General features: G+C 43.1%; 1 protein-coding gene across 1 annotated transcript in view; it reads left to right on the top strand.

Moving 5' to 3' along the window:
* The window catches only part of LOC126183641 (uncharacterized), a 449828-nt gene that overhangs the window by 122094 nt on the left and 300979 nt on the right, over positions 1-26755 (top strand). The window contains exon 2 of the mRNA XM_049925781.1: positions 18737-18995. Coding sequence (XP_049781738.1) covers positions 18737-18995 — 259 coding nt within the window. The remainder of the gene's footprint in view (positions 1-18736; positions 18996-26755) is intronic.

The raw sequence follows: 26755 nt of genomic DNA, 5'->3' as shown, positions 1-26755 counted from the left end.
GTGAACGTTGCTGGGCATGGGCATTTGCAGTAGGCGCCTCGTCCCTGCACCCATACTGACTGCTGTCCATCGGCTACGAAGGCTGGAATTCACCCGCAAGGACCACAACTGGACGTTCACAGAGTGGCGACAGGTGGCCTTTTCAGATAAATCACTTTTTTACTTCATCGAACACATGGCCGTTGGCGTGTACGGTGTGAAACGTCCGAAAGTAACACGGAGGCAGTAACCAAAGCTGAGGAAGCTCGGCAGTTAGCTCGACCCCGCACGTTGCAGGCTCAAGAAAACGATCGCCGAAATTGTGACGCGAGACACGGCCCTGTTGTCTACCATCCTGGTGACCTTGTCTGGATCTTCATTCCTGTTCGGAAGGTTGATCTCTCTGAGAAGCTCCTCAGGCGCTACTTTGGACCTTATAAGGTTGTAAGACAGTTGTCTGATGTTACTTATGAAGTTGAAGATTTCGACCCCGACACAAGACGACGAAAGATCAGAGATACGGTTCACGTCCTTCGAATGAAACCCTATGAGGATCCTGCCACCCAGGGTAAATTCGAAGCTCCAGCGACAGGCAACAAGCGGAAAGGTACTGAAGAACGTAGCGACAAGGGAAGTTCTAAGAAGATCACCGCCAGGGCGAACATCAGTCATCGGGAGTCGGAGTATGCAGGACTGATGACTCGGTCCCGGACTAGGAGGACGTAACACCAAGACGCTGTTCTCTTAAGGAGGGAGCAATGTTGCACAAGAAGCCGAGTAGTGCAGTCACCGCAGTGTAGTGATTACGATACTAGATTATTGCATAGAGGATCGTGAGTTCAAAACTCACCTGAACTCGCAGATTTTAATTTCAATATTCGGTTCGAGTACGTTCTAGAAGTATCCACAAATGGCAAGAATCATTGTACTGGAATGTTCTGTAACCGTATATACAGGGTGTTACAAAAAGGTACGGCCAAACTTTCAGGAAACATTCCTCACACACAAATAAAGAAAAGATGTTATGTGGACATGTGTCCGGAAACGCTTAATTTCCATGTTAGAGCTCATTTTAGTTTCGTCAGTATGTACTGTATTTCCTCGATTCACCGCCATGATTTCATACGGGATACTCTACCTGTGCTGTTAGAACATGTGCCTTTACAAGTACGACACAACATGTGGTTCATGCACGATGGAGCTCCTGCACATTTCAGTCGAAGTGTTCGTACGCTTCTCAACAACAGATTTGGTAACCGATGGATTGGTAGAGGCGGACCAATTCCATGGCCTCCACGCTCTCTTGACCTCAACCCTCTTGACTTTCATTTATGGGGGCATTTGAAAGCTCTTGTCACACTGGTACGTTCTGTTGCTGTGTGTTTCCATTCCATGATTAATGTGATTTGAAGAGAAGTAATAAAATGAGCTCTAACATGGAAAGTAAGCGTTTCCGGACACATGTCCACATAACATATTTTCTTTCTTTGTGTGTGAGGAATGTTTCCTGAAAGTTTGGCCGTAACTTTTTGTAACACCCTGTATACCGTATGTGTTCTGGCCGGAGGCAGTTCGCTCCGCGCTCTTGTATGTGCAAGTGCTGAATAAACCTTCGTTAAGTGAAGTTAGTGTTCGTCATTCATCTACTTATTCCTTCCTCTACGTGACAATATCCAGGGTGATTATAATTAAAGTTAAACTTTCAAAAGGCTGTAGAAATACCACCACTGAACAGAATGACATCAAATTGCAACCGAATATTATCGGAGAAGGGGGAAAACGTATGGAAGAAGAAAAAAAATAGAGTGAAAATTGACCAATAGATGGCGCTGTGTGTGTCCGAATACGTAAATGAAAGCACCCGGCATGCGCACGACCCCTTGAATTTGGTATAAATGCGCCGGGTACACGGCTTTTCCTCCTTTAAAGTCAGCTACGTTCACCATGACCGTCTCAATGCAGGACAGCACTGTGCTTATAAAGCTGTATTACAAGAATGATGACTGTGCACACCTCGCTCTGCAGAAGTTCCGGTCACTGAAGCGTTTGAAAAAGTCCTTGGTCCGATGACTGCCGTGGTTCTGGAGAAAATGATTCCGAAATTCGAAGAGACGGGTTCTTTTGGTGTGCAACCAGGAGGAGGGAGGAAACGAATTGATTCGACGTCAATGGAAGCAGTGGCCAGAGCAATGATGGAGGAGACGAGTGGTGCTGTGCGAACGTGTGGTGCACCGAGAATTGCCCAACACTGCACATATCTGTGAGCACTTCTTTGCTATCCATTCAAAACTACCCATGTGCACGAGTTGCTTCCTGCTGATCTGCCAGCAAGAGAGACGTTTGCTTTATAATTTCTTGCTTGCATGGAAGTGGACAATGATTGGCCGTGGAAGATTTTGTGAACAGACGAAGGCCACTTCCATCTGACAGGCTATGTCAATACACAGAATAGTCGAATAAGGCCAACGGAAAATCCACACGAAAATCCACCAGTGCAACCTCATCGAGAAAAGCTCACTGTGTGGTGCGGGTTTACGGCATAATTTATCATATGGCCATATTTTTTTCGGAGAGACAGGTGCGTCTGGTCCTGTTACCTGTACTGTCACTGGTAAGCGCTATGGGTGTCTTTTGCACAACCACGTCATTCCAGCTCTCCAACAGCGTGTGGATGTGTGGATGGGATCATTTTTATGCAAGATGGCGCACCTCCGCACGTAGCAAATCCAATTAACCAGCTGCTGAAGCGCCATTTCGGAAATGCTAGAATTATCAGCCGCCATATCCCTACAGCCTGGCCGTCCTGATCACCTGATCTTAATCCGTGTGACTTCTGGCTGTGGGGCTATCTGAAACATGTTGTGTTCAGTGTTCCGTTTGCAAACTTAGCTGCACAGCAGGCACGCATTGCGGAATGCATTCTGAACGTGACCCCGGAAACACTTCGATCGGTTGTGCAACATGCTGTTTCTCGATTTCAACTTGTTGCAGAAAACGGTAGTCAGCATATTGAACATGCTTTGCGCCAGTCACACGGAAATTAATAATCCGATTTGATTTTCATTGATGCTTTTTATGCGGTTTTTGGTCTTAGGACAATAAAAAATCGATTTTTCCCATCCGATGTGATATGACCTTGCCCTGGCGGATGGGCTTACGTAACTAACAGTATCACACATGTACACCCATGCACACTGCGTAGTCCAGTTTGTTTAAGTCAAACGTACACCTTAGGCATTGTTTTATGATTCATTTGTCATTTGTAGTCGACCAATATTAAATTATGATGCTTCCAGCGCCATCTATTGCTACATTTTGCAACTATTTATTTTTCTCCTGCCATACGTTTTACCCCTTCTCCGATAATATTCAGTTGCAATTTGACGCCATTCTGACCAGTGGTGTTATTTCTACAGCAGTTTGAAAGTTTAACTTTAATTATAATCACCCTGTACATTAATTATTATTTTTGGTTTTGGGATTTTATTTTCCATCAGTGTATGTTAAGAAGTGTTAGCTAGAAACAGTGTAAGGATAGAGACAAGGATTAGTGCTCACGATGTCTCTATAAACATAAATATATTAAAGCTAATAAACCCATCAAGAAGGCTAGAAGAGTTTGTATGTTGGAAAGAGCGGATATGCAGTTAGCATCCTACATAGACAGTGAATGGACATCAGTACGTCCAGTGTGATGGATGTAGAGAAATTATGCGCAAATTTTAAACTTACTGTTCACACAAATTACGAACTTGCGGACGGTCGTCGTTCAATACATCCCATGATATGCAAACTTGCACACACAGCTCACACAGTCTCAAAATGTGGAACTCGCCATAGGTCGCTCTCTGGTATTGTCGGAACTTGGCAATGTGAAAGAAGTGCGAAAACAATAGGACATCTATTTTGAGTCAGTAGTTTCCGAGAAAATGACGGTCAAAGTTTGGATGTCACTTAATCAGTCCTCTTGCGCAACATATATCTAGGTGAGTTGATAACATGATAGCTAGACCGCAGCTTAGAACTTTTGCGCCCCAGGTTCAAAACCAGTCTTATGTTGTTCCTTTTTTTTCTCTCTTGTGACATCAATGTTTTTGTGACATGGTGAAATATAATGAAATTATTGATGAAAGTAAGCATTTCAGATATTGTTAAAATAACTTTTATAGTCACAATTGACACTAATTAATACTCTCCAGAAAACTGGTACCAACAGTATTTGTTTGTCTCTAATAAGTCAGTGGCAAATTTGGTCCCCGAATCCAACAAGGCTTAAATCAGTTAATCGAACAATAGAACGTGTGCGCAATAGAAAAAGAATCGAGGGAGCTCACAAAGAAACCAATATCAGTTTTTGTACTAAGTATTACTACCTTACGTAAAAATGAAGTCGTTTCCCCAAATTATTGTCTCGTTGCATGGGCAAAGCGATTACTCTTAATATGATAGGCTAATTGCCGATGAAATCGGAATCCAGGGCCGCGCGGGGTAACCGTGCGGTTTAGGGCGCCTAGCAACGGTTCGCGCGGCTTCCCCAGACGGAGGTTGGAGTCCTCCCTTGGGCATGGGTGTGTGTGTGTTGTCGTTAGCGTAAGTTAGTTTAAGTTACATAAAGTAGTGTATAATCCTAGGGACCGATGACCTTAACAGTTTGGTCCCATAGAACTTACCACAAATTTCCAAAATTTTCGGAATACAGACGTTTTCATTAAAAGTAATTTCGCCCAAGTGTGTTCCTTTACGTTCACCCTCCGACGTATACTTTCACTGTCAGGTGAAGAACGGCATTCGCCAATTACAGAAGCACCCTATTTTCATTGCGCAGTAAAGGGATATCACAAGTAGAAGTGATGCAATTAAAATACAGGGCGTGATCCACAATTTGATGTAGGCTCCAGCTTTCGAAAAAACGTCGCGAAATTATCACTCACTGAATGTTTTTGTGATAGGTGTCACCCTGGGAAACGCAGTGGTTTCTTGGTGCATAAAAGTAAAACTAAAAGCAGCAAATGAAATACTTGAATTCATATATTTTGAATTTTCAGTTATGGTAATTATATTAGATTACATAAAATTAGTGATGATAAAATTCACTTTCAATAGGATTTGGAATACTAATTTTCACACTGTTGCAAAACATATCGACATCACATACTTCTGCTACAGAAAAAGAGAGAAAATGTAACATACGATTGGATTCGAACAAGGGGCGATAAAATTCGATGCAGTGCTCCTAGCCACTTATTTATTTTTTTCTTAAATGCCCCAATTCTCCCAAAGTTTAGGCAGGAGATGGATTCGAAACCGGGAATCAGAATATTTTGATCAGTCATTAGTCAAAGACGCTATCCGAAGACGACGGGTTCATCTATCCACTGTGCTTCCAACTCACGTGGGTACGAAATGCGCGGACGGACTATGAAGTAACGTCAAAACTTTGTCAATTTCTCGGCAAATATTCTACGATGGCACGTACACCAAAATAGGTGCCCCTTTATTTTCACCCCTTTTTCACCCTGTCAAGTTAAGATTGTATGAGAATGCGACCTATGGCGAGTTCCTCTGGTGACATTTAGAAATTTTGCCTAAAGAGGTCGCCCACCTAAGGACAGTGTTCAGGGAAAATTAACTTTCTACCCGGCAGATTAACGGGGCACTATTAATTATTAATTAAAGCCATGAACCGGGAGATGGGTAAAGAGGAGAACACGCCGGCAAAATTTTAAGCTTTTCTTTCTTTTGTTGTCAACATTTCGTTTAAGATAGCAAGAATTCTCCGTACATTTCAAGTGTAAATGGTTTTCCGACCACCGTCTAAGATTGCAAACCATCTACAACCAGTGAAGGACGATTTGTTATTGCGGGAGACCGCTATTGCCGAACATTGTATTTGCACCGCACGTTCAATGGGGTATGATAAAACAATGACTCTGACCACAACAACATCTTTTTGGCACTCTAAAGAATCCGTGGAAATACGCCTGGTGTAAAATCTGTTGAACCGTGACAGTGGCTACCAGCTGGAAATTGTGTGGAACCCTATCGTCTCCATATTCGCTATAGCGGCAACCCAGCGGACAGCTGAGTCCCCCTGTTCCAGTGGCGATGGCGCTTCTGCCGGGTAGTGTGGTACGTCTGTCAATTGATTTTGATGCATGTGCGGAATACTCACAGCGCGCTATGTATTGCGGAACGGAGGACATCTTCCACAGTCTTCGATGGCTCACCTAAGGATGACTGCCAAGCACCCAGCTGAAATATCGTGGACTGTATTGAACGAAGGCCAGATGCAAGCCATGTTTGAACATGAAATACGCAAGGAAAATTTTAACATTCACTTTAAACTGATTTTAAATCGCATTCTGCAGCAGTAAGTGCCGAATAAGTGGATTAATAACAAAGTTCGCAAAATGCTGAGAAAACAGATTGTAGCACTTTAAATCCAAAAATGAATACAGAAATGAAGACACAAAAAGGTAGTGGAAATTGGTGCTCCCATAAAATGATAGATGCTTCTACCGTCATACGTCAGCGAAAGACCTTACCTAGAACCCTAGAAAATTCTGGTAGAACGCGTAAATCACTAAGCTGGTGAAAGGCTCCTATTCAGTCACATGTCGACTAGTCTGGTGTGAAAATAGAAGACAGTAAAAGGAAAGGTGAAGCTTCAAATTCCGTGTTTAAAAAGCTTTCACGCAGTAGTATTGCACAAACACACCATCGTTCGAATGTCGCACAGACCGCCGAATGAAGGCCATAGAAATAGGCATAACGAGTCACGCAATTCTCCAGGTGCGGATGGAATCTCAGTTCGGTATTACAGACAGTACTCTATAGCATTGGCGCGCTACTTAGCATTTATTACGTAACTCTCGCTCAGTGAAAAGCCCCAAGCGACCGGAAAAAGCGCGAGTGACTCCTGTTTATAAGCAGGGCAAAATAACGGACACGCAAAGTTACGGGCAATATTCTTAACATAGATTTTCTGCAGAATTCTTGAGCATACTATAAGTTCAAATATAGTAAATTTTCTTGATACAGAAAAACTTCTGTTCAAAAATCACAATGGATTTAGGAAAGAAACCGCTATACGAGATTCAGCTTACCTTTTTCTGAAACGATATCTTGTGAACCGTGTATGAAGGGCAACAGGCAAATTCCATATTCCTGTATTCCCGAGAAGCGTTTCACGCGCTGCCTCACTGCAGACTATTAACGAAGTTTCGAGCAGACGGAATAGGTACATTTGTGAGTGGCTCGAACACCTTAAGTAATGGAACTCAGTACGTTGTCTCGGACGGCGAGTATTCATCAAAGACAAAGGTATCGTCAAGAATGTGTCAGTAAAGCGTAATAGGACCGTTTTTATCCTCTATATGCATAAACGTCCTCACGGATATGCGACTGTTTGCTTATTATCCTATAGTGTACAGGAAAGTGTCGTCGAAATATAGCTCGTCTGTAAAGGATACCACGAATAGAACTCTTGTGCAACACATTCTTGAGTAATGCTCAAATGTTTGGGATACTCATCAGGTCGAATTAAACGAAGACATTGAAGCAATTCAGAGGCATCCTGCTAGATTTGTTACCTGTACGTTCGATCAACGCTAGTGTCTTTGGAGATTCTCAGTGAAACCAAACGGAAATCCTTAAGTGGAAGGGCACATCTTTCTGCTTTATGGAACGACGCATGGGGTGTGCGAGAATTTTAAAAAAATTTGAACTGAGTAGCGAACATTCCCAGGTGTCAATAAAAGATCTTGATGAAACTTGACGGGTATGTAGAGGGATCAAAAAAATGTAATAAGTATTTTTTGTTTTTTTCCCAATTTCACTTTTAAGGGGTGAAACACCTCAAAAAGTAATGTGACATATTAGGTTTAGAAGGAATATTTTCGAAACCATTAAATATAAAAATGTGTTTAGAGTAAAGGTCCAGATGTAGTTACTGTATAAACACCTTTCGTAATAATTTAAAATTTTGCAAAATATCCCACAACCACTAATTAATTTTGCAAAAGTGAAAACTTTTGTTACAACATAAATGAAAGAAGCTTTCACGCCATTTCCATCCATGTCTAATAAAGTTGGCTTCTGAGATGCCATTTTTGGAACGTAAGCTGCACATAATGTGCTGTCGGAGTATTTTCAATATACCTGATTAGAATATCTGAACGTTCACTATTATTCAGTTTATTTGTTTTACTTTTTTATCTTTTAAATTGACCACGTTCTAAATCCATGTTCATGTTGTTTGTTATTTTAGCTTAGCGTTTCAGATACTTATAGTTTGTTAATTGAAAATAAATAATAATAAATTATGATACAAAATCGTTACAATAATTATAATGTCTCAAAAAATACTTAAAATATAACGTCTTTTTATACCATGAACATAAAATGAACGATGTTTCGTCACATAAGACACACGACGGACAACAAAATATAAAACAAAATTCAGCAGGATTCTCAAATTGTGGCGGGCGTTTCCTTAAATATCTTGATTTGTGCTAGGCATATTCAGCACACTGGAAAATTTCAGCGAAGGGAATTGACAATTTACTAGTGACTGCAGCTTGATCATATTGTTTCTCATGTGAAGACTGATATCATAATCATTCAGCAAAACTACATCTGAAAATATCCTTACTAAGTTATTCCAACATCGAAAGTCGTATACCTCCAGCGGCTGTACCTGTCCCGTCTGGTCATTTGCTCTCACCACATGACCCAGTCCCTTGTCATCTGATATGACACTCAAAACGGTTCTTTCACACTGACCATCCCAAGAATCTAACAGTAATAGAAATTTTTCTAACTTACTCGGATAGAATATCTTTTGACGTGATCAGACGTTAGTTTACCAGATTTCGATGCCGTCACAAAAACGTTTGGAGCTGCAAAAGAGATTCTCTAATTCTCAGTCAAAACTGTCCATTAAGTTTTTTTAACTATTAAAATGGGAGGAGGAGGTAAACAATTTGTCATTTGCAGAGACTGTAGGATGAATCGTGTAACACTGAGTAATTGATGACAACAACGGATTCAGTTCAATTTTCTTTGTACTCTTTTGGAACAAAGTGCATCCAGAGCGCGACTGCGAGCTGAATCCGCTTTGATCAGAGTTGTACACATTTTCAGCCCCCAAAAGTCTGATGTGCTCCTTACCTTCACTAAAAGTCGTAAAACGACGTCGTAGAGATAATTTTTATGTTTATCTAGTGCCTTCTTATACACTTTGTCACTTCACGACATACATTTCTGTGCTCTTTTTTAAAACTCAATACTCATTTGGGGTTTGCCTTGAAATTATTTAATTTTACTTTCCTGATCATATGCTAGGCGGACTTTTGAAGATTAGTGTAATGGATAATCAGTTGATGAGCCACAACTTCTGATAATTTTTGTAAAGTCCAGAAGTGGATTACCTTCATCTTGTGACGTTTCGAGCCGTAGTGAAGAACATACTTTTCCCAGCTGTGCCATTGAAGTAACTTTGCGATATTTAGGCTTCACGGATGAAAGCGACTTTTCCCCTGCTTTCCACTTTTCCAAAATGCAATGACAGATATCTTGTATTCGAAACCTAATCCGGTTTCTGAAGAAAGAATTCTGCCAGGCATAAAGGACGCCTCATGAACTCCAGATTCGCGATCATTTTCAATCGTAACCATATCATAGAGCTTTGATTCATGAAACTATTGCCCATTATCTTGTTCCATAATAGTCGGTTGTCCATCCATGGTGTCACAAATCAATGCTAAAATAGTGTCCTTCAGTTACAGCTCCTGCGACTTTAGAGGATCACCCGCCGCAATTTGAGACTCTTACTGAACTCTGTTTTATACTGAGTTGTCCGTCGTGTGTATCATGCGAAAAATTTCGTTCACTGTATGATAAGTTATGTTTCAATCATTTCTATACTGATCATTGTTATGATACGAAATCATCACAATAACGATGAGTTACTTATTTTTCCAATTAACAAAATACATGTATGTGAAACGATTAAAAAACATGATTTTAAAACCTAAAAATAATGTCAATTTAAAATATAAATCAGAAGTAAGTAAAACAAGTAATTAGAATAATAATGATCGTTTAGATGTTTTAAACTCTTACGTTGAAAATACTCCGACAGCACACTGCGTACGACTTATTTTTCAAAAATGGCATTTAAGAAACAATCTTTATTACATATAGAGGGATATGTTGTGAAAATCTCTTTGATTTGTGTTGTAACAAAAGTTATCATTTAAATTGTATATACAGTTTTTAAGGAGGTTAATTAATTTCAACTTTAATCTGAAACACATTTCCTATAATTAATAGTTTTGAAGATATTCCCTCTAAACTTCATATCCCACATTACCTTTTGGGGAGTGTGTTACCCCTTAAAAGTGAAAATTGGCAAAAATGGAAAAAATACCTATTGCATTTTTTGACCCCTTTACATCACACCAAGTTTCATCAAAATCATTTATTTCCACCTGGGAATGTTCCTTTGTCACTATGAATGCAACGCGAAGAAAGTTCACTCTCTATAATAGGAATAACGGTATGCCTTAGAAACTACAGAGTTATACGTCACATACGTCGCCCGTTACTCATCGCAAGGTGGCTTGCGTCATATAAACACAGATGTATCACGACCAATTAGAATTCAGTTAGAAATTAAGATGTAAATTCCTCTCGTTATGCTGAAATAACGAATTCCAATTGTAATAAATAACAAACTTTACAGAAGGGTGCAGTGTGATATACCTAGAGATGTTGAGGCCATGAAGATTTGGAGAAATATCTTCCAAGAAGCTTGATGGCCAACTTGTGTAACATTCCTGCTGGGATTGAATTATCATAGTTGCTCGTGTCTGGAACTTTTAAGAGTCTTCCAGTGGTAAAAAGATAAACATAAGAAGGCTCTACTATGTAAAACGTCAGTTTCCGATTAGTTTCAATGTCACTAGAACACATTTTTCTCAAAATGATAACTTTACACTTCCCATGCACATAGAATTTGGACAGTACAGAGGAAATGAAATTTGAAAACAAAAATATAACCAATTTTTATTTGTTTTTCTACCCTAGCTTACTGCAATTAATTAAAAAGAATTTTACATCAGACGCATTTCGCTGTTATTTGCAAAGTAATCTTCTGTGGTCATTCCGGAAGTATGGACACATACGTTCGTACATTTTAGTCGTTACAGATTAAAAACAGTATTTCTTTGTGAAGATGCCGTCAAATTTACTTAATGTTTCCTCCTGTTGTCACATATTCGGTAATCCATTGCTTTTTCTTTCGTTATTCAGATCTAAAGAAACTTAGCTGTAGAGATACACTAGGCTGTTTTTGCCTTCTTTGGAGAACTTTCTCTGCGTTACATTGGCGTTACTTCCACCTCACCTCATTCTAGAAAGAGAACTGCAGGTATATGTGTTCGCACTCTGCACAGTATTGCAGTGTTTGTGTTTTTCATTTGTTTTGTGTGTCTGTGTCTGTGTGTGTGTGTGTGTGTGTGTGTGTGTGTGTGTGTGTTCATAAATATGATTGCTATGGTTCCAGACACTAGGGATCCCACTGGTAACCCTTATAGAACAGATCATATTTAACAAAATAGTGAAAAATAGGTACAGCATCCTATACTGGATTGGATATATGGATGACATTTTTGTCTAATAGATGATCCAAGCACTCACACTGACTAGCCACATACAGACATAAACTCTGTTCACGATAAGATACATTTTACAATCGAAAAAGAGCAGCACAATAGATATTTAAATTTCTTGGACATTATCATGAATATTCAGAACAACCAAGACACGTTTAACACATGTCAAAAACTGACAACAACAGATACAATTATTATTCACCAGACATCGCAGCACCCGAGCTCTCAAAAGCAGGTAGCATTTAGGCATATACTCCACAGACTGAACACGGTACCATTAGACACTGATATCTACCAAAAAGAAAAGAATACCATAGTGTAAATATCCACAAACGATCGATGCAAAGGAAACTTAGTAACAAAGCTGCACGATACAATCAAGAAAAAGAAAAGAGCAAATACCTAGCTATCACGTACACAGTGACAGAATCCCTCACAAACAAAAAAGGCATAAATATACCCCACCAAACTTACAGTTCAACATCAAAGTACTTTCCTAAAACAACAGGAAAAACTAATCTTTATCAGAAATCAGGAACATATCAGCTGAAATGTATGAATGTGATAGATGATACATAGGTCAAACCAAGAGGACGCATGACACCAGATACAAAGAACATGTAATAGGAGGACAAGTTATTCAACTGCTGCGGAATATTTACAACGCCAACAACATAAAATTACTACCAGAGAGACAAACACTGAAACCGTAAGGAGAAACAACTACAAAAAAGACTTCTCACCCTAAAAGAAAAATACCACATTCAAAAAACCATAACAGAAAATAAACAGCTCATAAATGATCACATAATCCTGACAAACCACACACTCTTTAAACTAACAGCCCACTTAATATATAATTAAATATATGCATATAACCAGAAGCCCCATTTACCATTACCATCTCCTTCCAGTTGCTTGTTATCATTATCCTCCCAAAATTCGAGCCACAACTCTCACGCAGCTCTAATTTCCATCACTCACATCCCTGCTGAACGTATAAGACATGTTCACTAATTTGCACTAACTCTCTCTCTCTCTCTCTCACACACACACACACACACACACACACACACACACACACATGTTTTTTTGTTTTTTTTTTAAATCACAGTTTGACAACCTCCACGAGAAACAAATGAACAAATATAAACTGCCGGCCGATGTGACCGAGTGGTTCTAGAAGCTTCAGTCTGGAACCGCGCTGCTCCTACGGTCGCAGGTTCCAATTCTGCCTCGGGCATGGATGTGTGTGACATCTTTAGGTTAGTCGGGTTTAAGTAGTTCTAAGTCTAGGGGACTGATGACCTCAGATGTTAAGTTCCATAGTGCTTAGATACATTTGAACAAACACAAACACTGGAATACAGTGCTGAGTGCGGACAGATGCAACTGCCGTTATATTTCTAAAGTGAGCTGAAGTGTGCTAATGTCTCGTAAGAGAAAATGTTTACAAAGAATGTCCAACGAGGACATTCAAAACTACCTGTCAGACCAGGGGTAACGGCTGTACATCGAGACGCGAAAAGGGTTGACAAGGGTTTGGTACCGACTCTGTTTGACAGAGTTCAACTTCCATCGAACATTAAAGCGGGATGAGAGATAATTTCATTTCGCCCTTACATCCCCAACCCTACACGTTGCTATCTGTGTCAGTGGTTTAATCATACAAGCCAGTCGTGTTCCAATCCGGCCAAATGCGGTACATGTGGAAGGGATGCCGACGAGGGTGATTGTCCACCTCCATCCCCTCGTTGCATCAACTGTATGGGCGGCCACGCTGCTTCCTCTAGAGATTGCCATATTTTCAAGGATGAACGAATTATTCAGGAAATCCGAGTGAAGGAAAATGTGTCTACATTTGCTGCTTGTAAGTTATTCGCCAGTCGAAAGCCCACTGTGCCCCCAGAGGGTAAATATAGCTCTGTACTTGCATCTCCTCGTCCTACTAAGGACTTGCGATCTCACCTTTAGTGCCACGGTCGTCAGATCGGCCAGCCCAAAGATCGCCCGTTCAGCCTCCCTACTGTCACCTGTTCACTCTAAGGCTCACCCTTCGTCAGCTCCTGCTAAATCTGGGGTCCCAAAATCGGACGCCCGGACTTCCAAAAAAAGAGCCTACTGGCGAAGATTTTTTTTTAGATACACCAACTTCACAACCATCGAATCCTCCATCTCAACGTCCTGCTTCCAAGAAGGCTCATAAGAAACAAAGTTCCTCTCCTCCTCCGCCACGGCGTGTCTCATCTACAGCGCAACCTGGTGGTAACCGCCCTTGGCCATCTTCCGTATCGCCGAGACGCTTCGCTGCCGGCCTATTCACCGGCCGACCGCTGGCGGCAGGAGCTGCCCCCGACCAGCCTATGGATCAGGGTCTTCTGCCTTTGGCAGTGTGGTGTCACCGCCAGACACCACACTTACTAGGTGGTAGCTTTTAAATCGGCCGCGGTCCGTTAGTATACGTCGGACCCGCGTGTCACCACTATCAGTGATTGCAGACCGAGCGCCGCCACACGGCAGGTCTAGAGAGACTTCCTAGCACTCGCCCCAGTTGTACAACCGACTTTGCTAGCGATGGTTAACTGACAAAATACGTTCTCATTTACCGAGACGATAGTTAGCACAGCCTTCAGCTACGTCAACTGCTACGACCTAGCAAGGCGCCATTACCGGTTGCTATTGATACTGAATCATGTACCGTCAAGAGCGACGTTCACCATTAATGGATTAAAGTTAAGTATTCCACCAGCTACGTCCGTTTTTTCTAAATTCTAATTTCCTTGTCCTGTTCGACCTCACGCCAGCCTGCGTGAGCTAAAACGCGTGCCTTTCGGCTTCCTCTAGTAACATGGTGTTGGCTCTCCTGCCAACCACAACAGGCAGAATGCCATTCCACGCTGTCGGAGTTGACAGCAACTGTGGTGAGATTCTTCCCTTTTCTGTCCACCCTATGTCACTTATCCATTGGAATATCCGCCGAATTCGAGCCAATCGGGATAAAATGTCGATCCTTTTACGATCCTACTCCCCGGTCGTCTTCTGTCTTCAGGAAACAAAGCTACGTCCTCACGATCGCTTTGTTTTCCTCCATTTCCAATCAGTCCGGTTTGATCTCCCCTCTGTTGATGTCACTCCAGCACACGGGTACTTATGTTTCTTCTCCATAATACTGTCTATTATCTCCCAATCCCCTTAATCAGTCCCTTCCAACCTGCTGTTGTCCGTCTTTCCCTTTCTGGATCCGTCTTCTCTCTTTGTACCGTATACATTCCAACGTCCACACCGATGGCAAGAGCTGATCTCCTTCATCTCCTTGGTCAGCTCCCGCCCCCCCCCCCTCTATTTTCTGGGTGGGGGCTTCAATGCCCACCACCCGGTTTGGGGATCTCCGCGTCCTTTTCCACGAGGCTCTCTATTGATTGACCTCTTCTACCAAGTGGATCTTGTTTGCCTCAACACTGGGGAACCTATATTTCTGTCTGCCTCCACGTCAAATTTCTCTCATTTAGACCTTTCGTTCGGTACTGTTCAGCTAGCACGGCGCTTTGAATGGTTCGCTCTTGCTGATACACACTCGAGTGACCATTTTCCATGCGTGCTTCGATTACAGCCACAACTGTCATCTATGTCCCAAGCCGATTGGACACTTTTCTCCTTTCTAGCGACATTCGATGACCGTCACTTTCCTAGTATTGACGATCAGGCCACTCATGTTACGGAAGTTATTCTTACAGCAGCGGAACGTTCAATACCTCATACCTCCCCTTTGCCCCGGCGCACCCCAGTTCCTTGGTGGAACGAGGCGTGCCGTGACACAATACGTGAGCGGAGACATGCTCTTCGCGTTTTTCGCCACCATCCTACATTGGCCAACTGTATCCGCTATAAGCAGTTACGCGCGTAATACTGTCGCATCATCTGCTATAGCAAGAAGGCAAGCTGGGACTTCTGTACCAGATCCTTTAACACCTTCACTCCCTCATCGGTAGTTTGAAGTCGAATTCGACAGTTATCCGCCATGTCTAATTTCTCCCCGCTCTCTGGGCTCACTGTCGCGTATGATGCCTTAGTGGACCCAGACGCAATTTCTAACTTATTGGGTCAACACTTTGCCGAGATTTCGAGCTCTTCAAATTACCCGCCAGCTTTTCTCCCGAAGAAACGAGCAGCGGAAGTACGACCACTTGCTTTCTCCTCTCAAGATAGCGAAAGCTATAATACTGTTTTCTCCATGCGGGAACTCCAACACGCACTCTCTTCCTCTCGCTCTTCTGCCCCAGGACCGCGTGACATCCACGTCCAAATGTTGCTGCATTTATCATACCGTAGTCTGCGTTACTTCATTCGCCTTTATAATCGAATTTGGACAGACAGAACTTTTCCCAGAAGATGGCGGGAAGGTATCGTCATTCCTGTTCCGAAATCTGAAAAGGACAAACATCTTCCCTCTAGCTATCGCCCCGTCTCTCTCACGAGTAGTGGATGTAAGATTTTGGAGCGTATTGTGAATTGCCGTTTAGTTTGGTGGCTGGAGTCCCTCAACCAAAAGGTTGCCCAATGCGGTTTGTGAAAGCATCGTTCTGCAGTTGACCATCTTTTTGCTCTCTCCACTTATATTATGAACAATTTTCTCAGGAAACGCCAGATAGTAGCGATATTTTTTTATTTGGAGAGAGCATACGATACCTGTTGGAGGACTGGCATCCCCCGCACACTGTTTTCTTGGGGCTTTCGAGGTCGGCTACCCCTTTTTATTCGTGAATTTATGACAGAGCGCACATTTAAGGTGCGGGTTAACACTACTCTCTCCCAAGAAAACGGGGTGCCTCAGGGCTCCGTGCTAGTGTTGTACTGTTTGCGTCGCCATAAATCCGATTATGGATTGTCTCCTTCCCGATGTCTCGGGCTCCCCCTTTGTCGACGATTTTGCGATCTATTATAGCTCTCAACGGACCAGCCTTCTTGAACGACCTCTTCAAGGATGTCTCGATCGCCTCCACTCACGGAGCATCGAAACCGGCTTCCGCTTTTCTTCCAGTAAGACCGTCTGTGTAAATTTTTGGCGCCATACGGAGTTTCCTCAGTCTTCCCTACATCTAGGCCCTGTCGACCTTCCGTTCGCGGACGTCGCTAAATTCTTGGGAGTTATGTTTGACAGAAAATTGTGCTGGTCTCCCACGCTTCATGTACCTCAACTCCCTCCGTGTTCTGAGTGGTACCTCCTAGGGAGCGGACCGAGTGGTCCTCCTCCGCCTATATCGCGCCTTAGTGCGTTCGAAATTGGACTATGGGAGCATAGTTTACTCCTCTGCACGGCCGTCTATTCTTCGGCGTCTCAACTCTGTCTACCTCCGTGAATTGCGTCTAGCGTCTGGAGCTTTTTACACCAGCCCCGTGGAGAGCCTTTATGCTGAGACTGCTGAACCTCCGCTGTCCAATCGGCGAGCTGTCCTTCTGAGTCGTTACGTTGGTCATCTGTCTTCCATGCCTGCTCACCCGGCCCATGCCCTTTTTTCGACGCCTCCTTGGATTTAGGATATGCAGGCCGCCCTTCCTCTCTATTACCACCGGGAGTCCGCTTCCGTCAACTGCTACGTTCTCTTTCCTTCCACTTTCCTAAAACTTTCTCGACAACTGGGTATACGGCGCCACCTTGGCTTCTCCCCCGGACCTGCCTGCTCCGTGACCTTTATCAGTTTCCCAAGGATTGTCCCCCCCCCCCCTCTAGATTACCGTCGTTCATTTACTGCTCTATGCGCACAAATGGAGCATGCCACATTTATTTGCACTGACGGCTCAAAATAAACATTTGGTGTTGGGAGTACCTATATTGTTGGCGACACTACTAATAGATTTCGGCTTCCCGACCAGTGTTCGGTTTTTACTGCGGAGCTTTACGCTGTTCTCCAGGTTGTACAATACATCCGTCGCCATAAGAGGCTACAGTATATTATATGTTTGGATTTGCTCAGCTCTCTCCTCAGCGTCCAAGCTCTTTATCCTGTCCACCCTCTGGTCCACCGGATTCAGGACTGCCTACACTTGCTCCACTTGGGGGGCGTCTCTGTGGCATTCCTCTGGATCCCAGGGCACGTTGGGATCCGCGGAAACGAGGCAGCCGATATAGCGGCAAAGGCTGCAGTCTCTTCTCCTCGGCCCGCTGTTCGCATGGTTCCCTTAGCCGATCTACAGAGCGTTTTACGTCGTCGTGTTGCTCTTTTATGGCACGCACATTGGTCTACATTTTCTGATAATAAATCACGGAAGGTGACACCCCCTTTTCTGTGCTTGGACCTCTTCCTCCCAATCTCGTCGTCGGGAGGATGTAATGTTAACTAGACTCCGCATAGGGCGCTCTCTCTTTAGCCATCGACATCTTTTAGGTGGCGATCCTTCCTCGCTTTGTCTCCACTGCTCTCAACCGTGGACGGTGAGACACCTTTTACTTCAGTGCCCCTATTTTAATCCGCTACGCACCCGTTTACAACTGTCACCTGATATAACTTCCCTTTTAGCAGATGGCACGCGCTCAGCCGATCGCGTCCTCGAATTGATCAGTGTCAGTGAGATAACATCGGTCATTTGAAGCCCCCTTCAATGGTAGTATTTTAGATTTCCTTCTGTTTTTAGTTTCCCTCCTTTTTGAGTTTCGAACCAATTGCTGCTGATTTCCCATTCGGTTTTTTACCCTTTCCTAAGCCACAGAACGGGCGCTTATGACCGTAGCAGTTTTGCGCCCAAAAAGCATAACAAAAATACGGAAACGCCGTAAGTAAATTGGACGCCAACTTTATAAAGAAATACTTTTTTTAATCTATAACCATCGAAATGTACAAACATATGTATTAATATTTTCAGAACGACCACAGAAGGTGCTATGTAAATAAAGGCGAAGAACGGCTGGTGAAAAATTCTCTTTATTTAATTTCAGTAATCTTAAGAAGGAGAAACGAACAATAATTAATTTTAACAGCTGCATCGGAAAATGGTTTTGCAAACAAAAATTTAACGTATAGAATAAGCAGACAGCTCTTGTGTGAAAGAGAATGTTAATCAATTATCCTTCTTGTCGTGTGCAGGGCTCTGTTGCTGCTGCTGCTGGTGCAGCTGATGGTGGCGTTCGCTCAAGAGGACGGAGAACTGGATTATGAGTATCGGCTACCCACAAACGTGAAACCCAGCCACTACGAGATTCGCCTGAGGCCGTATTTCGACCCGGTTCTCGACGGCGACAATTTCGCCACATTCGATGGCCAGGTCATCGTCAAGTTGGATGTGATAGAGCCTACTGACGAGCTTCGTCTGCACAGCCTCGACATGATCATCAACAGCTTCAAGGTCTGTACTCTTGTCTCAATAAATGAGATAGGTAAGAAAGTTCCATTCTACAAGATGACGTGTAATGCTCTCTGAGCACCCTTATGGACAGGTTCCATGGCTCTCTAGAGCGTCTCTAACGTTTCCAGTGACCGAGTATTAATAAATAACAAGTTAAGTTCTTTTGGATGGACACAACCACTCGAAAAGAAGTACTCGGTTTCTTGTAGCAGTCCAAGGAAGAATAGATTTCGGCAGTTCGTCGACGCTGATTTAAGAAAAGCATGGAGCACTAGTTGGAATAAATAGCCGTAGCTCGTTTTAGGAATAGTTCCTTCATTTACCTGTAGTGATTTAGATAAGCCGTGGAAAGAATTCACCCACATAGCTGGAGTGAGATTTGCTTAGAAATATCGGTAGATAGCCTTATCCTCTCCGTCACCTCGCCCGGCCCTTCGCTCTTGTCTAGTTTTTAAACAAGTGGCTCATCTCATTCTGTACGTACTCATATAACTTCATGTCTTTTATCTTCTATATTCGGTCCAAATAGAACACTCATCTGTCTTCATGGATAAAAGTATGTTACAGCATATTCTGGATGTTATACAGGGTGAACATTAAACCGACAAACTGCTGGGGCAGATTTCTTACTGGAAATGGAGGAAAAATGGTCGTATGAACATATGTGCATGCAGTGACAAGAAGTCATCCCGAAACACAGTACACAGCTGCAGCGTATCGACGTCACAACAGATGTTCAAAGTGGTCTCCATGGGATGCAGTGCACGCGCTCACACGTCGAATCATGGATTGCCGCACTCTTTAGCACGTTCCGGCTTCCATCCGAAAAGCACCACTGGCGTCGTGATCACACTGTTGAAGAGTCTACACATCAGGAACTGGTTTATCATACAAAATGCTTTCCAGGTGCTCCCAGAGGTAAAAATCAGTGGGGTTTATGTCCGGTGATCTAGCAGCCCACGCTACAGAGCCTTCGTGTCCTATCCAACGTCGGAGAGGATGATGAGGCTTCGTCGAAATGTAATCCGGAAGTGGGGCGGTTCTCCGTCATACAAAACCAGCGTAACCTGTCGTATTGCCAAAGGCACTTTCTCAAGCAGCCCACGCATGAAGTCTAGGTAGGTTTCTCCAGTGAGGTGTTGTGGAATAATAACTGGTCGAGGTTTGTGGTCGCCAAGAATCCCCGCCCACACATTGATGCTAAACCGATACTGATGAAACCACTCAACCATTACCCGGGGATTGTCTGTAGGCCATAGACGACGATTATGCAGATTGATGAGGTCATTTCTGGTAAGGGCTGCTTCGACGGTACACAGGACTGATGACAGAATCCCATAATTTTGATAGTCTGGTGCAAAAACCACCGACAAAATCCTTCCTGTAGAGGGAAATCCGTTGTTGATAATCCTTGCACACATTGTAAGTTATAGGGGTAGTAGCGGTTATCATACTGGATACACATAATAGTACTTTGGCTTACACTGCGTTTGTGACCACTTACCTGTAGCTTGTACTAGGGTTCGTCTCAATAACCTGTAGAACCCAGTCCTCCAAATCTGGTACACACACAATCCGCCGCCTCCCTACAAGTTCGCCTTTCTGAGAGGATCAATAATCAGACACAGCCAAAAATGGCTTGAAACATTGTGATGTAGTTGGGGTCTGTGTGGGTAACTGTTTTGATATAGCCGTGCTGCCTGTCGACCGTTCCCATCTGTTTGAGCGAGCACAACCACCACCACGGCTTGTTCCCGACATGAATATCGGACCATTCTGCTGCTTACAGTACGATGCGCCAATCACACAACCTGCAACACACAAGGAACACACAAAAGTGGTCAGAGAAACTTTAATTCGTCAGCGCCATTTACTGTGGCAATAATGCATTTTTGGACACATGCTCATTGGACCTTTTTTCCTTGATTTCCACTTGGGAAACGGTACCTGCAATTTGTCGGTTTTATTAATGTTCACCCTGTATTTAAAATTTTGTACCTCACATTTCAGCCATCATGCTTAAGTCTGGCAGCTTTACAATCAGTTGAATCTAGTGGGTCATCACCTGTGTAAAGAAATATGTAAATTCGCAGCTGTATGGGTAATTCATACCAGTGTGATAGCATTCACCAGGCGATATGTCTTTCGAATACACGAGACTGAAAGAACTTTCAAAATTATTTGACAGACAAGGAAAGTCAAGATGCGATGATACAGCTAACCTGCACATCGGTTCCTCTAACAAGAACCCAAGAAGAAAGATAAGTTTCTTGTAACCTCGAAAGCATCGTATTCGATCCTACCCACATGGGTGGATCAAGCTGTGAATTGGTAAGCTGGTTAACTAAGGTTGATCATGGAGGCGTGAGGGAACATAGAAAAGCTAAAATTTTATTCGATAGCTGAAGTATGTCATACGCTGAAGATTTACATTTACTTAACAAACAAATGTCATGCACTGAAAACAGTGGAATAGGTTAACTAGCATTTCTAATCAAGTTTCACGGGTTAACAAAGAAATCGAAGGTCACTAAATTAATGTCTTTTGGCGTTTAGCAAGAACAAATGTGTGTCGAGATGCCCTAGAGAAAGAGACAGAGAGAGAGAATTGCTAGTAATGAATAACAAGCGTCAGTGGATCAGCTGCCGAAACATTTGCAAGGAAGTGCACCTGAAAAACAGTGAAACTGATGCAGTACTGTTTAGTAGTTAAGAATGCTGGCTAACACCGGAAATTGACAGCAATGAGATTCTTGCGTTAACCATAAGTGTGTGTCGAAAGAACAGACTAGTGAGAAATGAATGTGGTGTATTTGTCAAGGTAGACAACAAACTAAAATTCACCGAGAAAGAAACTGGAAGATTCACTGTAAATGTAGGACGAAAACTTAAAATTGTATCTTTTTATCGACCGCCAGACTCGCCTCTAGATGTAACCGAAAACTTTGGAAAAAATATCAGTTCGCCCCTACGTGTGATCTCCAACCATACTTCCATAATTGGAGGAGGCTAAAATCATACAATAATCGATCAGGATAGTTTCAGTTTCGTAAGAGATGGGCATGACAAGACACCCTACGCAATATTATTACAATACATCTCTAAAAATAACTAGAACGTATAGTACGGGAACTTACTCAATGCAAATGCAACGTGTGTCTTGAAAGTTCGGTGAATGGTCTCAGAAAATAAATAAAACAAGAGCTACAAAGAAAATACACTGATAAGCCAAAACATTACGTCCACTGCCCACCACGACGTTGGATGCTGCCAGGTGGCGTTGCGGGCATGTGACGCGGTAACAAAAATATGTAAGCGTAGCAGACACAGACGGGGGAGCGCCCTAGCGAAGATATGGGCTGAAAATCGGGAAATCCACTGAGATAAGCGACTTTGACAGAGGACAGATTATTATTACCCAGAGCCTGAGAACGAATATCTCGAAAACGGCGAAGCTGGTTCTATGTTCGTCTTGAGCACCTATGGAAAGAGAGAGCAGCACAGTGAAACTACCACTAGGCACTATGGTTGGACGTCCACGAATCTTCACAGAAGGTGGGGTTCGGAGGCTTGTTTGCTCTGTAAAGTTGGATAGATGGTGATCTGTGGCATCTTTGCCGAAAGTGAACAATGCTGGTGCACGCACAAGTGTTTCGGAGCACACCGTTCGTCGTACATTCTTGAAGGTAGAGCTCCGCAGTAGACCATCCCTACGTGTTCACATGTTGACCCAACGACATCGTCAGTTACGATTGCAGTGGGCACGGGATCATGGGGATTTGACCGTCGATCAATGGAAACGTGTCGACTCTCCGGGTAACTCACATTTTTGCTACACTCGGTCGATGGTTGTCTCCACAAACGACGTCATCGAGGTGACCGGCGGCTCGAAACGTGCACCGCGCCACGGACGCAGGCTGGTGGAAACGGTATTATGCTATGGGAGACATGCTCCTGCGCTTGCGTGGGACCTGTGGTAGTAATCGAAGACACGCAGACAGCTGGTAACCACCGGGATCCCTTCATGCTTGATGTCTCCCCGACTGCGATGTCATCATTAAGCAGTATAATTGTCCATATCTCGGAGCCAGAACCGCGCTACAGTGGTTTGAGGAACACTATGGTGAACTCACGTTTATGTCTCGGCTACTAAATTCGCCAGATGTAAATCTTATGAACGCATGTTCCGCGCATGTTCCGCGCATGTTCCGCTATCACCGCGCACGCAATTTAGCGGCCCGTTATTTACGCGAATTACATGAGCTGTGCGTAGACATCTAATGCCCCATACCTCCACAAACCTACCACCAACTGTCAGACCAGCCGCTAGGTCTGAGGCGCCTTGTCACGGTCCGTGCGGCTCCACCCGTCGAAAGTTCGAGTCCTTCCTCGGGCAGTGGTGTGTGTGTTGTCCTTAGCATAGCTTAGTTTAAGTTAGATTAAGTAGTGTGTAGGCTTAGGGACCGATGACCTAAGTAGATTGGTCCCATAAGACCTTACCACAACAAATTCCAAAATTCCAAACTGCCAGACCCCAGATACGCAGAATAAGTAATGTATTTCGTTCAAAAGACGGACAAACAGGCTATTAAGCAGGTGGTCATAATGTTTTGGCTCATTAGTGTACCTTAACCATTAGGTACATCACGTCTCTGCCATGGCATGTAAAGCTGTTGGAAACCGTCAGTAAACGATTCGCATGGAATCGCTCGAAGCACCCTGATCACGCCTTGCTGGATATCCGTATCATTACAGGAAATGAGAAGTGCTTCTACCAATACGATCCGGAGGCCAAGCGACAGCCAATGGAACAGTATTCATCGTCTTCCCTGCCTCCCAAAAATGTCGACTGGTAAAATTAAAGATTGATACATGTTTGAGCGCCTCTTTCGACAGAAAGGGCTTGATCCATCATGTATTTCTACCGAGGGAGATGGGGAAGGCTATGAACACGTACCCACTGACTGTCGCTTGGTCTGCGGATCGTTTTGGCAGCACCTGGTCTCATTTCCTGTAATGATGCAGATACCCAACAACGTTTGACCACGGTGCTTCGAACGATTCCACAAGAAACGCTTGCTGACTGTTCCCTACAGCTTTACAACCGATGGGAGAAGTGTGTCGTAGCTAATCGCAATTGCTTTGAAGGCCAGTAAAGTATTTTGTTTCCATCTCGTGTTCCCTTTATTTTCTGAGACTATTCACGTAATTTTTCCAGACGCACCTTGTATATTAAACCTGGTGTCAACAAATACACCTGACCTCTTTGAGACTGTCCTCACTGAAACTGGTATCAGTGACCATGCGACAGTTTTAGTAACAATGCTAACTAAAGTTCTAAGGGCAGCTAACACAACGAGAATATTTATATGTTCAGAAAGGTAGATAAAGACGTAATCGTGCTATACCTCAAACTGAAACTCAGAATTGTTACGTCTAGGCAGGAGCATGTGGAAGAATTGGCCCTCAAGTTTGAAAGATCGGTTGACTGTGCATTGGACAGATATGTATCTAGTATAACAGTTCGTGATGGAAGGAACCCTCCTAGAAATACAGTCGCTGTAAAAAGAAAAAAAAACTTCTTGAGAAACGATGACTACTGTATAACAGGTGCGAAACAAATAATAGGTAGAGAAATGACGAATGAAATTCGTTTGGCTATCAAGAGAGCAATGCGTAAAGCCCAAATTACTATAGTAGCAGACACTTACCGAAAGGTATGTTACGAAACCCAAAGAAATTCTGGTCATATGTAAAGGCTGTCTGTGGCAGCAAAGTTAGTATCCAGAAAATCATGGAACTGAAACTGAGGGTAAAAAATCAAGAACAGAAATAATTATCTCCGTCTTCAAATGTTAATTCACTAAAGAAGATTTGTGCACCATCTATCCAGAAAGTTCGGAGACTGGTTTTATTCCTGGCGTATAAGTGACGTCAGTGCAGTTACTATGGTGTCAGCTTGAACTAACAACTGCCAGCAACATGATGTGTTGTTTATTCGACCAGTCAGTTGTTAGCAGCCAGTGTTAAAGCGTGTGTCAACATTGTATTTTCACAAATCGCAGTAGAGCAACGAGCAGTGATTCGATTTCACGTTTTAATCGGTAAAACGACCACGGATACATCTGAGTACATGAGAAAAGGCTTACGGCGATATTTATTTAAATCTTCAGTGGTTGAAACATGTTAAAGGAGATCAGGTGCCGCTCGAGGGCAACGAGAGATCAGGGCTGCACACCTAAAGTTCATCCGAGGGGAACATTGAGAAAATTCACGATCTTTTGGAAGCTGACCGGTATCGCTCATGCAGAGCTACCGCGGAATAACCAAATATATCTAAATAAAGTGTTCAAGACATTCTCTAGAGTGTTTTGAAGACGAGAAAAGCGTGTGCAAAGATTGTTCCGCATACCTTGACTCCCTAACAAAAACGTCGCGAGGATGCCTGTCGCTACTTGACTGAACTGAAAACACAGACAGTTCTCTTCTGAAAATAATGTTCACAGGCGACTAGACTTGGTGTTATCAACATAAACCTAACACAAAACGACAAAAGCAGAATGGGTTTCTGACGGTTCACCTAGAGCGAAGAAGGTGCGAATGACGAAATCGAAAGTGAAGACAATGCTCATTGCCTTTTCTGATGCTCTTATGACACTACCAAAAAAAAAAAAAAAAAAAAAGCACCGACACCACTTTAAATTCCCAATATTATCTGGGTGTCATGAATTATTTGTCTCTTATTTTTATCTGCTGTACTCAACAAACTAAAGCATAAACGCCATTTAGTGCGCATTGTATTAATAAAAATTGTGGGGCCTTTCCACTCGTTGCTTATAGGGTGCCTAAAGGATGTTGCGTTCTCGGAATGCTATACAACAATTCAAACAAATAACATGAGTAGTTTTATTTATAGAAAGCAGTTGACAATACTTAACTTTGAGATTCACAAGTAGTACTCGCAAACGGGAGCGACTTGCAATATAATTTAGAGTCCTTGTGTGAAATGTTCAAGCAAGTTGACACACGTCACTGATAACTAACGTCCGCGATCCGGTGCCGGTCTGCGCCCCGAGGCTGGCAGGACCGGCGCTTATATTTACTTCTTCCAGGTGTCGCTCTTGGCGCGGCGCGGTCTAATTCCGTGCACCATTGGCCGGCGTTTCCTCACCGCCTTTTCTGTTCTTGCGCTCCGCATCTTCGTTCCGGCACTTGTGTTTACGCCAGAACAAAAATGAATCGCATCTTATCTACATCTACATAAACACCGCACAAGCCACCGTATGGTAAGTGGCTGAGTGTAACCTGTACCACTACTAGTCATTTTCTTTCCTGTTCCACTCGCAAATTAAGCGAGAGAGAAACGACTGTCAGTATACCGCCGTATGAGCCGTAATCCCTCTAATTTTATCTTCATGGTCCTTACGCGAAATGTGCGTTGGCTGCAGTAGAATCGTTCTGTAGTCAGCCTCAAATGCTGGTTCTCTAAATTATCTAAATAGTGCTCATCGAAAGGAACGTCGCCTTCCATCCAGTAATTCCGTTTTGAGTTCCAGAAGCATCTCCGTAATACTTGCGTGTTATTCGAACGGTAACAAGTCTAGCAGCCCGCATATGAATTGCATCGATGTATTTCTTCAATATGACCTGGTACGGATCCCAAATACTCTAAAGCACACTCTCAGACACACAAATCGTTATACACTCCTGGAAATGGAAAAAAGAACACATTGACACCGGTGTGTCAGACCCACCATACT

Source organism: Schistocerca cancellata, chromosome 4, assembly GCF_023864275.1.
Source record: "Schistocerca cancellata isolate TAMUIC-IGC-003103 chromosome 4, iqSchCanc2.1, whole genome shotgun sequence".
In the NCBI taxonomy this organism is placed as follows: Eukaryota; Metazoa; Arthropoda; class Insecta; order Orthoptera; family Acrididae; genus Schistocerca; species Schistocerca cancellata.
The sequence above is the reverse complement of the archived record's forward strand: the minus strand, read 5'-3'. Positions and strand labels throughout refer to the sequence as shown.